At 32.2% G+C, this 13,129-nt stretch overlaps 1 protein-coding gene across 1 annotated transcript; it reads right to left on the bottom strand.

Annotated features, from left to right (window-relative positions):
• Positions 1-4,083: 4,083 nt before the first annotated feature.
• Positions 4,084-4,959, bottom strand: LOC102591816 (dirigent protein 21). The gene has a single exon (XM_006353721.2). It carries the CDS (start codon positions 4,845-4,847, stop codon positions 4,284-4,286), a length of 564 nt encoding a protein of 187 aa, XP_006353783.1. The 5' UTR covers positions 4,848-4,959; the 3' UTR covers positions 4,084-4,283.
• Positions 4,960-13,129: the final 8,170 nt, after the last annotated feature.

Below are 13,129 nucleotides of genomic sequence, written 5' to 3'. Positions count from 1 at the left end.
GTTACTTCTTGTGAAAATTATTATCATGAGAAAAAAAGACCACAATCAAGAATCACAAACTCGAAACTATGAAAGTAAACCTTAAAAATCGCCTTATTTTTTTTTTCTTTTCTTTTTTGGGACTATTTCCATAAGTGTGTATTTGTTTTTTCTTTTTTCTTTTTTCCTTTTACGTGTGTGGGTTGATGTTTGTTGTAGTATAGGTGATGGTTTTTCTTTTTCTTTGTTTTTCGTGCAGATTGTTGTTGTAGCTTGTAGGATAATTTATTTATTTATTGGGTGGGGGGAGATAAATATATCCCCAAACTATCATAAATGTATCTAAATATCCTCCGTTGTACTTTCGGAACTCTAATGTCCTTACCGTCCAAATTTTGGAGTGTATATATCTTTTCTACTAATGATGGAACACATGTCTCAATCTAAAACACCTACCTAATATTTATTAAATTTCAACCCATAATTTAAAGACACACTCAGATTAATTTTAAAACTCACACAAATAACATATTACCCACCCCAAATTATAACCCAAAACACTTCTTCATCTTTTCAAGTTATGTCGACTTCTCTGATCTTCTCAAGAACTTCCGCCCAAGTTATTCATTTTCCAAGCCATTGTCCATAGAAAATGATCCTGCCAAGCCTAAACGAGCTCCACCCTCCACAGGTAATTAATTAAAAGCTTCAATTTCCTTCCCCACCAAAATCCTAGAACTCCCCATTCGCACTCCCAAACTCCACGCCGAGCAACTTTTGTCCTCCCTCTTGCCATTGTCACCGAAGAAGGTAGTTTAGCTCGGAGATGAAATCTCCAACTTAACCCTCGCCGACGCTCAGAAACTCGTCAAGTATCTTCACGATAATCTTGGAGTTTCAGCCACGTCTTTCGCTCTCGTTGTCGTCATCGCCGCCCTGGTGGAGCAGCAGTAGATGCTCCAGTTGTGGATGAGGAGAGACGAAATTTGACTTAGTAATCAATGAATTTTCGAGTTATGCTAAATATGTAATGAAAAGCGAAGAAGACAAGAAGGATACGAGAGACGACACCGGTGAAAGAAGCCATTGAAGAAGAAGTGAGGAAAAGATGAAAGAGACAAGGGTTGCGTTTTGTTTTTTTTCATTTGGGTCAGGATGCTTGTGGGTTATAACTTGGGTCAGATGTTTAAGTTATCCGAGTCAAAGATAATTTAAGTTTTGGGTAAAATTTAAATAATTTTGGGTAGGTTGTTGAGATGATGCCATATGTCCCACCGTCTATCATAAAGGTATATATACGCTCCAAAATTTGGACGGTGAGGACATCAGAATCCCAAAAGTATAACAGAGGGTATTTAAATGAGTAGATTTTAGGTTTAGCAAACATAAAAATCATATTTGTATGGTATAGTTATAGTTTGCATAATTGTGCTCCATATCAAATTTTATGTTTGCTATGGAGCATCAGATTTGTATAAAAATTGTAGGCAACTTTGATTTGTATAAAATCGCAACGATTTATATAAATCGAGCGTCTGTGTCTATGAAAATTATGTTTGTATATGTATATGTTTTTTATGTTTGTATATCTGCATAAAATTTGTATTCATATACAATTGAATCGAGTTAAAACCGTTGTATTTGTATATCAAATCTCTCTCTCGCTTAATATAGACACAAATTTTACATTGTATTTTGTATAATTTGTGTTTGTATAATGCAAGGAAGAGAGAAAGGCAAAAGAGAATTGGGCATGGGAAGATTTGTAATGTATAATTATAAATGTATATGATGAAGAGATGTATTTGTATATACAATTTTCTCTCACTTTATACAAACACAAACACAATTTATACATTTGTGTTTGTATAAAGTGAGAGGCGAGCGATCAGGGAGAGTGGCGAGCGAGATATCTGGGGAGAGAGGTGAATGGTAAAGTGTTTGCTACTGGTTAGAATTAAATAAAATTGTGGTTATAACAATTAATTTGAATTAATAATTTGTTGTTTTATACAATTTTTCCTATTTAAATACCATTTATGATAGTTCTAGTTATATATGTCCTTTTTTCCTTTTGTGTGTGTGCGTGTGTGTGTTAGGACCCGTTTGATAGGAGGTATTAATCAACATAGTCTATGGATTAAAATTTAGTCCAACAAAAATATTGTTTGGTTACTTTATTTAACCTAATCCATGGATTAGTTATACCTCATACAAGGTCTTATTTTATCCCTAGAAAAGGGAGGGATAACTAATCCAAGGTTTAACAATCCTTGGATAAGACCCCTAAATGACTAAACTATCCCCAAATCTTTTTTCCTAATTAATATTTTTTTTGTAATTTAATGCTCTTTTTTATTTATATGAGAATATTTATAAATATTCTTTTAAATTCTCCAAATTCGTTCCATGTAATTTGATGATTTCACAAATTAATAATTTTTTTCTCCATGTTTGATTTGTTATATTGGGTTGGTTTTTTTCGGGTTTTTTTTTTAAATGTAGTTCGTCGATTGACCACCTGAACTATTTTTTAAAGCTTTGTGTATTTGAACAATTTAAGTAGCCTTAAATCTATGTTAAGTTTAAAGTATATTTGACCAACAAAAAATTAGAAATATACCGTGCTATCAAGGATCTCTATGGTGGCATATCACACCTCAAAATTAATAATAATTTTTAAAATATATTTTAGTATTTAACTTGACAAATTAAATAAAATATAAAATCTCATAATAACTCAAGGGTATAATAGGAAAGATACTTTTTCTAGAATTTTAAACCAAACATAAGATTAAATGAGAAACAATGAACCAAACACTTGATAAAAAATAATCTCTGCATTACTAAACCCTTCAATACTAATTCCTGCATTACTAAACCCTTCAATAGTAATCCCTGCATTACTAATTCATGCATTAATAATCCCTGCATTATGCATCTTTGTACCAAACGACCCCTTAGAGTGTGTGAGGTGAGTATTGTGGAGTTAGTTGGGATGGTAGTGCAGGTTAGTGTTTTAGGTAGTTTAGGTCTTTGTTTATTATTATTATTTTTATATTTATTTATTTTTGGTTTTTGTTTTTGAAAGATAACAATAGAAATAATGATAAATATATAAATTAATTATTTTATGTTAATAATAAAATATAGAAAAATTAAATGATTAACCCAAAAATAAAATGCAACTAATAGATATACTAAAATCATTAGTTTATTTATCAAAATCTAAATTAAAAGAAGACATATTTTTTTTTGTAAATTTTTCTTTCTTTGTTAAAATGATAAAAAAAAAAACAACAACAACAACAATACTTGTCTTAAAATGTGACTCTAATTTTGTAGTATTTTAAAATAAACTTATTAAAATGAAATAAAAATAAAAATATTTAATTTAAATTTTAAAAATATATACTTAAGCATTAAAAATTATGTGAAATTTTAAATTCGGTCAAATATTACGTATCTACAAAACCAAATAAAAAAGTGTTAAATTTTTTCTTTGATTTAATTTTCTATTTTGGTTTTACTATGAACACCCCAAGTAAGAGGAGATGTTTGAAGTAAAATAAAGCGAAATTTGAAAAGGAATCATATTTTAAGTTAAACCTCATAAAATTTCTCATTTAAAAAAGAATTTAGAGGAAAAATAACTAACAGATGTCATTATATTAAAGCTATCACTCTAATAAGTAATTTAATTATAAAACAAATAATGAAGTCACTCATAATTAATATGCTCTCTCCGTCTTTTAGTTTTTCTCAAAAAGAATTTCACTTTATTATAATAAAAAATAATTAGCTTTATAATTTTTGTTTTACTCTAAATGAAATGATTTATAACCAAATAAATATCTAAAGATTATTTTAAATCAAAAATTTTATTTTATTTTTTAAAAATTCTTCTTAAACACCGTGTAAAATCAAAGCGTGTCACATAAAATTGAACAAACGAAATAATAAAACTTTTAGTAAAAGAAAGTGCTTACACTTTAGTTTGTTTTAAAGTGTTTTTAGTGGTAGTGAGTATTATTCCTTTATTAATCATAAATTTCAAATTCAAACCTTGAATTTAAAAAAAAAAAAATAGAAAGCGCTTCACCATAAGAAAAACTATTCAACTATTTCAAAAGGAAATAAAGTAACATAGGACCTTCATTTTCCTACTTTCAAAGTGGTCCATGCACATGCCAAAATTCAAATATGCCAAATAAAATTACATTTCTTTTCAATATTCCATGAAAAAAGACGCACGCCAACCCAAATAACAAAAGTACAATCACTTAAAAAACAAAAGCAAAAAATCAATAATGGAAGACATAGACATTGTATTCCACAACAGCATCACCAGTCTTGAAATCGAAAGTATGAGTCTTCGCCTGAACATAACCACGACCAAATCTGAAAAGCCCACTTCCCCCGACAATAGGCATCTCCCGAACAATCGACATCACCGAATTCCGTCCCAATACACTTAAGCTACTCCCATTATACTTTCCTTCAACAAAAACAAAGTTAAGTACCATCAATAAACCAATATCATTGATTGAAGCTTGTGCATACATCCCTTGCGCTCTTCCAACTATTTTGGAGTTTGCTTCTGGTCCAATTGTTAAAGGGTCGTCAATCATTGCCATTAAACCAAATCCAGTGGCTGACCGGTTGGTCACGGCGGCTTCTGCTATTTTCACGGCCGTTGGGTTTTTTCCACTGACTATGTCATGGAAGAAGAAGTGAAGGTGGCTAAGTTTCTCTCTCTTTAAACCCATTGCTTTCTTCGATAATTTTCTTGAAAACTCGTGACAGTTTCCATACGTAAGGATTGAAAGGAGAACGAGGAGGAATAAAGGGGAACAAAGTTTGGACATGATTTTTATGCAACTTCACAATTCAAAGATTATAAGTTCTCGTAGCTAATATATATAGTTGTACGGGTGGGTGCTTGGTTCCATTTTTTCTACTTTGATTGAATGATTTTTCAATGAGAATAAGAATAAAATGAAGTTAAAATTAAAGTATAAAAACACTTTAAAATTAAATAATGATGTCTTCAACTTTTTTGTGGTTTCAGAGCCCACATTGGAGCCTCAACTAAATCTGAATCGCGCACTGCAAAACCCATTCGAGGGTGACGCTCTAACAAGATTAGGCCCAAACTTGACTTTTGGCTTGATATTTTTTTTAAGTTAATATTTTATTCATTAAAAAATTAATTAATACATTTGTTATAATTTTAATGTAATTTATTGATATCTATTCTTATATATGAAAATATTAAGATTTTCATTAGTTAATTTTAATTATTATTATTTTTCTCAAAATTTGTTGCCTATAAACAAAATAGAGATATTGTGTTACTTTCATTTCATTAAATTCTTGTTTTTTGTTAAATCACATTTTTTATATGTCGTTTGTTACCTTTATTATATTTATTTGTATTCATTTTATTATTTTTAGTATAATAAAAAAATATGTTGAAACGCAAATAAAGAATTACATAAACAAGATATTTAATTAACCCAAAGTTTTGGACACAAATAACTACCACGTCGGGAATCCGACGAACCACCACCATCCAACCCAACTGTTCTTCTTCTTCCACCAAAAACCAGCCCATGAAACCAACAGATCTCCCTCAAGCTTCACTGCCGACTAGCAACCACCGGATACCTACCCCCATTTTTTCTTTGTCACCGTCGACTTTAGCTAATCACCAAACCATACCCCAAACGCCATAAACAATCAAACAAACCCCTGTTCTTCCGCGAATAAAACCAGCTACGAATCCACCGGAGTAACAACAGCGACGACCATGAACGCCGGCGCGGCTCTGCAGATCAGCAACCACCGCTAGCTTCGAGCTCCAACCAGATCTCGAACTCAATAATGGGTGCCCTTTTTCCTTGACCCTGCTTTCCCCTTTTTGTCCCCATTTGGGTTGCTTAATAAGCATTTCGTCCACTTTTAATTCTCATCAAAGTCAAATGATAAAAGAATTTTATTAACATTTATAATATATTTTTTCATCGTATTATTATGAAAAAATTATAATTTATAGTATTCTTTTTTATAATTTTTGAATATTTAAATATTTTATTTAAAATAAATAAATTAATTTAATCTAATTTAACTTTAAAATTTAGTTAAAGTAACTTTCGAAAAACGCTTAACTAAAAATAAACAGAGAAAATATTGTTTGGCATTGTTCTTTTGGAACGAAAAATGGCCAAAAATATCCTTAACTATTTGAAAAGGTCTAAAAGTTCTCATTGACTAAAAATATCTCTCAATTTACCTTTTTGATTCATTTCTATTCTTAAAACTAACACCACTTTTAAAACAATTATCAGAGTATTATTTATTACATGTCATTTTCTTATTGGATAAATTAAATTCCAACTCATTTAATTTTCTCTTATCCATCCATTCTAGTGCCCGGATCCGGCTCCCCTCCATTACCATTTACCCCTTTCCTCCATTTCGTCAAGTGCATGTCTACATGAGAGACATGTGTCTTATTTAAAGTTAAGGGTTAATAGTATATTATATTATATTATATTAACAAATATCATAATCATAGTTAAATCAACTAATTTTAGAAACCTACTCTCCAAATTTTGTAAGAATTACACTATATTCCACACAAAATTTAATATTTATTAATATCATTAATTTCATCTTATATTTTTATGTTTAAATATTAAAATTGTAGAACATGAAACATTTATATTTAATGTGATAAATAATAATCTTCAAAAACATATGCATTAAAAATAATGTTTTCTTTTTATTTCAAGAAAAAAAAAAAGATAAACGAATATTTTTAAAAAACATATATTATTTCTCCTTCAAACACCATAGCCACATTTTCTCCCGGGAATAATTTTGGTATTCGTAGAACATGAAACATTTATATTTAATGTGATAAATAATAATCTTTAAAAACATTTACATTAAAAATAATATTTTCTTATATATAGAGAGAGAGAGAGATATTTTGTTAAATATTTGAATGAGATTGAAATTGCTCACTTATGACAACTTTAAACGCAAATCGCTCAAAATATAAATAATAAACTACTTTAAATTTACTTTCAAGCATGAGAGATCTTTTTTTTTTTCCATTTTCTCATATTTAACTATATTTTATATAGGGCAACAAAAAGGGTAAACAAGTATAGAACTATAAACAACACAATATGAATCACTAGATCTACCACTCCATAGATTTTGAGAAGATTTTATTTTGCCGTTGGGAGAAATTAACTAGTAAAGTTTGATGAAATTCTATTTCGTATAATAATGTATAAATTGTATATTGAGCTATATTTTTGCAAGGTAAATTAGATAGTTGTGCCTTTATATAAAATTCTCAAATTAAATTACATTTGTTGATTGAAGTAGTATCTAATATAATATAAATTATAAATTATTAAATAAGGAAATTTATAAGTTGATCCAATATGGAATTGGACTTGCATTCACGCGTAATCAATTAAGAACCTACTCTCCTGAAGACCAAAGTAACATATTGTAACAACATGTTCCCGTCGTTATAGAGAAGTCATCGAGAAAAAATTTTGGGCCAGAAACTTTTTTGTAGTAACTTGAGATTTCCTAGCCTAATTCAGATTTGGACAAAAATCGGAGTCAGTGAAGTCTAGGGAAATCTGGTAACAAATGAGAGGTTTAATATTGAATGTGATTACATGAGTGGATAGCTAAGGCGTTAAGGAACCCGTACAACTTTATGAAATCGAATTCGGGCGAGTGGAACTCCCGAAACTGATCTTAGTGTGAACGGGTATTTTCTGAGTGTCATGGGTTGAAGGTGTGTTGTGAAATGGGGGTTTGGAACTCTTAATTGAGCTCTCTGTCTCCGTGCAAGGCGCTAATGTGGGACTATTCCGGCCAGGGCGGGGCCGCTATAGCAGGATGAGGTCCGTTGTGGCGGGACAGTCGCGACTTAAGTCGGAAATAAACCCCAAAAACGTTGTTATTCTGCAACATTTGATCTTGAGAGCTAAGAAACGACCCAGGGATATTTCTTGAAGGTTTTCCACCTATATATTCTAGCACCAAAGTTAAGGTTTTACTTCCCAGTTCCATTTTTTGATCCGTAGAATATAGTTTCTTCGGTAATTATCATTGGGAAAAGGTTTGATCTGAAGTTAATGGTGGAAAAAACCTTAATTTGGGATCTTGGATTGGCCTAAGGTTGATAATATTGATTATAATCCGGGTAATTAGGCCTCGTTTATTGATCCTTGCGTTAATTGTATGTTTTTAGACTACGAACAAGCGGGAAGAATCCGAAAAATGAAGGCTCAAGTGTCTTAGAAGGTTTCAAGCTTGGTTTCAAGTAGGTGACGGTTGCGATTTCATGTTGTGTGATGTATGTTAGTAATTACTTCATGGTAATACATGTATTTATGTGAATGAAACCTATTGATCACACCTAATGTAATTGAGTATGAATGAATGATTGTATGCCATGAATCAACACTTGATTGCATGATTCTGAGAATGTACATTGTGATTGTAGCTTGTGAATGGATCGGGTGTCACGTTCCGACACACTAACTAGGATCAGATGTCATGTACCGACATATATATTGGATCGGGTGTCACGTTCCGACACACTAACTTGGATTGGGTGCCACGTTTCGGTGCACATATGGGATCGGGTGTCACGTCCGACACACTAACTTGGATCGAGTACCACGTACCAGTACACTAACAGTTTGGGTATAGGTTCCATGAGAGGACCATTGAATTAGGTTTCGCTTACTAGAATAATCGCGTGATTCTACCAGTACACTGTGGTTGTGCACTAATACTACACTTGTTTGTTCTTTGATGAGTACAGGGCATCTTCAGGCGGCTATTGATAGACCTCAACTAGGTGACAATTGAGCGTGACCGGATTCAAGGGTGAGTCAGTTCTTTTAGGTTGTCATGGATCTCTCTTATTTAAGTCCACTCTTTTCGGACTCAGACTATTTGTTAAAGGTGTTTGTTTAGTTTCGGGGTTGTACTCCTTGTTCTTAAACTTGTCGTTAGTAGAGCTTTGGTACAATGACTTTCAGGTTCTAGAGGTTGAATTTCCGCATTAGCTATGTTTTGTTGTTTTAGTTGAACCCTTTGAGTTTATGGGGACTCCATTTTTTATTGTCATTTAAATCTGCTTCCGTATCTTTAAATGTCTTAGTTTTGGTTGAGTTGTTTAGTTTGGGTTGTAGTAATGATTCTCCCACCGGAGGGTTAGTGTGGGTGTCAATCACGACAATCTGAATCGTGACATAGACATTCTAATCAGTTATGGTTCAGAAATTTCACACGCATAAATAACAAAAGAGTGAGTCAAGAGAGAAATTCTTGTCAGGAGTGGCTGAAGTTACTTTCTGGAAAAAGGTAACAAGTAACAACAACAACAAGTGTGGCAAATAGTTGTGGAGCATTTTAATCGTTCAGAAAGGCTAAATAAACTGTTCAAATTTACCTGCGAGACACCTAGTCAAAATATAAAAAGGGAGAATTTTGAAAAATATACAATCCAGCACACACTTTGCGCTCACATAGTCATATTTTTCAGTTAACACCTGCGTATTCAACATGTTTTGTAAAAACAATATTTATACACACGTATACATTATTACATGATATGTATACACTTGTATAAACAATGTATATATCTTGTATAAAATGTGTAACAATGTATGAAAAGTGTATAGCACATCACATGTTGCCGGGATGAACATTTTTTTTCTTTTTTGGGGGATTTTCAATTGCAATTCTTGTTCAAAATCAGTCCAAATCTCTACTAAATGACTTCAAATTTCTCTACAACCCCCTTAGACAATTTTCAACAAGCTTAAACAATACTAAAATTTCCCATAAAATCAAGTTTGAAATTAGAACTCACTTCTTCACGTTTGTTCAAGAATGGTGAGTTACTGCATGATTTTCATCACACAAATCGTACCATATTGGTACTCTTGAGAATTTTAACTCAAAAACAAATCAAGTTTACTGACAAAGTAACAATCATGAAACAGTTGGGTTGAAGAAGAAAATATGAGAAATGACCCGCCTTTCTATTATTTGGGCCAATTTGGGTAAGAGTGGAGAAACTTGGCCCATTTAGGCAATAAGCTCGAGCTGGGTAGTTGAGACTTGAGAGTGTAAAATCTTCAACTAAAAGAACACTTTTTAAAAATTAACGAGGTATACTTTACTTCTATAATAAAGGAAATTATTTTATTAATTTTGTTCGATAGCTAAACATATTATATGAAAATTAAAAATTGATAAGAGTTGGGTGAATAGGACTCTTAACACATTATTTATCTTTATCTCAACATAAATAACTATTGACTTATTCATTTATTAATTGCCTCCAAAATTTAAATTTAGTTCAACCCGCACATGTGATAACATCCGTCCCTTTTAAATCTAGTGATTGTCACTTTCAATTTGCATATATATATATATATATATATGCTTTTGTAATTGTCCTTGTCACATTGTGTCATATCTCCAACTGATTTTTTCTTCTTCCCATAAGAAATCATTCTCGGATTACCAATGCTCTCCTCCACTCTTTCTGGATAGAGATTAAAGACAAGACATTTATATTTATGTATTAATGAATATATGTCATGTCGTGTCCGTGTTGCAATTATCAATATTGTAATAAGGGTAGTTTAGTTGGGAATAAGTTATGCCAGCCAGAGGTGAACCCGTATGTTTATGTGGGGCTGCACGTGCACCCGTTAATTCGGAAAAAAATTATGTATATTTATGTATATCTATCATGAGAAAATGACAGAAACTAAATATAATTAATAGTGCCCCTATAGAAAGTATGAAATGGTGCTTGTATTGCTGGTACAAGCTAATAGATCCGTCCACTGCCCACATGACCAGAGTTCAATCTTAGAGCCTTTTTTAGCTTAATATTGGTGTACCCAGAATTTTCAAATCCTCAAGTTGCCTTCGATGCCGGAAAATAATTACCACTACTTTTATCCACAGACTCTTTAATATTTATACCAGACGGTTCTTTTTCTAGCTATTGATATTGATTGATTTCACTATCTATTAACATTTTATTTATTATACTATAAACAGTGTTGGTAGGAAAATATTTATGGTTTACTTGCTAAAGTCATTGAGCGACCTAATCGGGTTGACTAGATAAAAAAAATTGAGCCATTTTATTTTAACTTAACATATTTTTCTAGCTGTATGGATGGACTCGAAATTGATTCCCCTCGATTTGAGATTTGAAAGAAGGTTGTATGGTTTCTCCAAGGAATGCTCTCTCGGGAGGGGTGTGTGCGTGTATTGTGTAAAGTTAAAATCACCTTTAATATTTTTGGTCCATTCTTGTTTCGTGAGCTAGTAGCTTTTGATTCATCTCTTAATTATTTTTCAAATAAACTTATTTTCTTCACTCTAACGAAAATAATTTATCTACGTAAAGTAAGAAAAACTATTTTTCAATCCTCACTATTCGACTTCAATTTGAGACCCAACTTCTTATCTTGACCCGAGACTCAAGTACTCCTGAACTTGACCCAAGCTCAAATTAGACTCCCAACTTTGATCAAAGATTCGAATCCTAACCCCGAAACTCGATACCGACCTTGACTAAGGACCCAACTCCCCACCTAGGACTCGAACTCCTAACTTGGGACCCAACTCTCAAACCAGATCCTCGATGCGCGCTGGCCGCAACTCGAGACTAACTCTAACTTCGGTCCGAGACCCAATTCTTAACTTGATCCAAGAGTCAGTGTCACAACTCAGATCGTCGTGAGTGACACCTACACTAAATTACCTAGTGAAAGAACCAACTACCAATTCATAATTAACTCAACACACCATTCATTAAAATCAAGTCCTGATATAATTATAGGAAAACAATTTAAGAAACAACTAAAGAATTATGTCCCATAAACACAATCAATTGTCAAAACATTTTTGCGGAAATAAAAACCCCTAAAAACTGAAAGTCATCCTACAAAAACTCTAAATAATCAAGACTGGGATGCAACCTCTAAAACTTAGAAACATAATTTAATAGTCTAATGTCATTGCTCGAAAAGATGGACAAAAAGAAGTAGATGAACATATGGTAGCCTGGAAAAGTAGCTCACCCTTAAGTTTGATGTCAAGTGTCCCTCTTGTATCAGTCGTTAGAAGATGTCACGTACTCAACCAGAAAAGAACAGGTGCAGTATAAGTACATAACCACAATGTACTGGTAGGATCACAAGGCCGATCCAAATCATGAATGTAAACATAAAACTACAACATAGTAACACAATTAGCACATATCATCAACAAATATGAAACAACACAGACTCTTAGTCTTTATCCTGAATTACATACACATGAAACATAGCTCACATGATCACATACAAGTCATACTTTAGTCCAACTCACCTTTCAAGTAATCCAGACCACTCAAGGATCCAATATAAATATATCACACTAAATAACAAGTAAACCCGGTTCACTTATGGAACCAGAAATGCACATATCCGGTTCTCTCAAGGAACCCACACACAAACCGTTAGTGTCCCAGCGCGGTACACGACCCAATTAGAGTTAGTATTCATACTAAACATGGTACCTGAGTCAATTATTAATATTTCTGTATAGGAATGGTACCCAAGCCAACCAACAATCACAAATAATTATATATATACAATCACAATTAACAATAACACTTGAAACCACAAGTAAAACAAACAAGTTCATTGCATGATGATTATCATTATGATGTCATTTCATATGCTTCCTTTGTTTCTTCCAACATGCTAATACAAGAGTTACTAATAAGCATTAGACATGCATATATACATAAATTGGAAAATATACGACCATTACCTACATCAAGCCTCTTCAAAACTCTGAAGGATCCGATTTTTCTCTTTTTGAAGCGCATTGGCTTGTCCTTGGTCTAAAACAAATAATACATACAACAATCAATCGAAAATGACCTAATTATACCTGGATTATAAACAAATCCTAAGCCCAGACCAGTTCATGATCATTCTATCCAAACTAGGGCTTTTTCCACCATTAATTCAAGTCAGAGACCTCCCCCAAAAGTAATATCCTATATTCTAAGGCTTAA

Source organism: Solanum tuberosum, unplaced genomic scaffold (genome assembly GCF_000226075.1).
Source record: "Solanum tuberosum cultivar DM 1-3 516 R44 unplaced genomic scaffold, SolTub_3.0 scf00157, whole genome shotgun sequence".
NCBI classification, from domain to species: domain Eukaryota; kingdom Viridiplantae; phylum Streptophyta; class Magnoliopsida; order Solanales; family Solanaceae; genus Solanum; species Solanum tuberosum.
The sequence above is the reverse complement of the archived record's forward strand: the minus strand, read 5'-3'. Positions and strand labels throughout refer to the sequence as shown.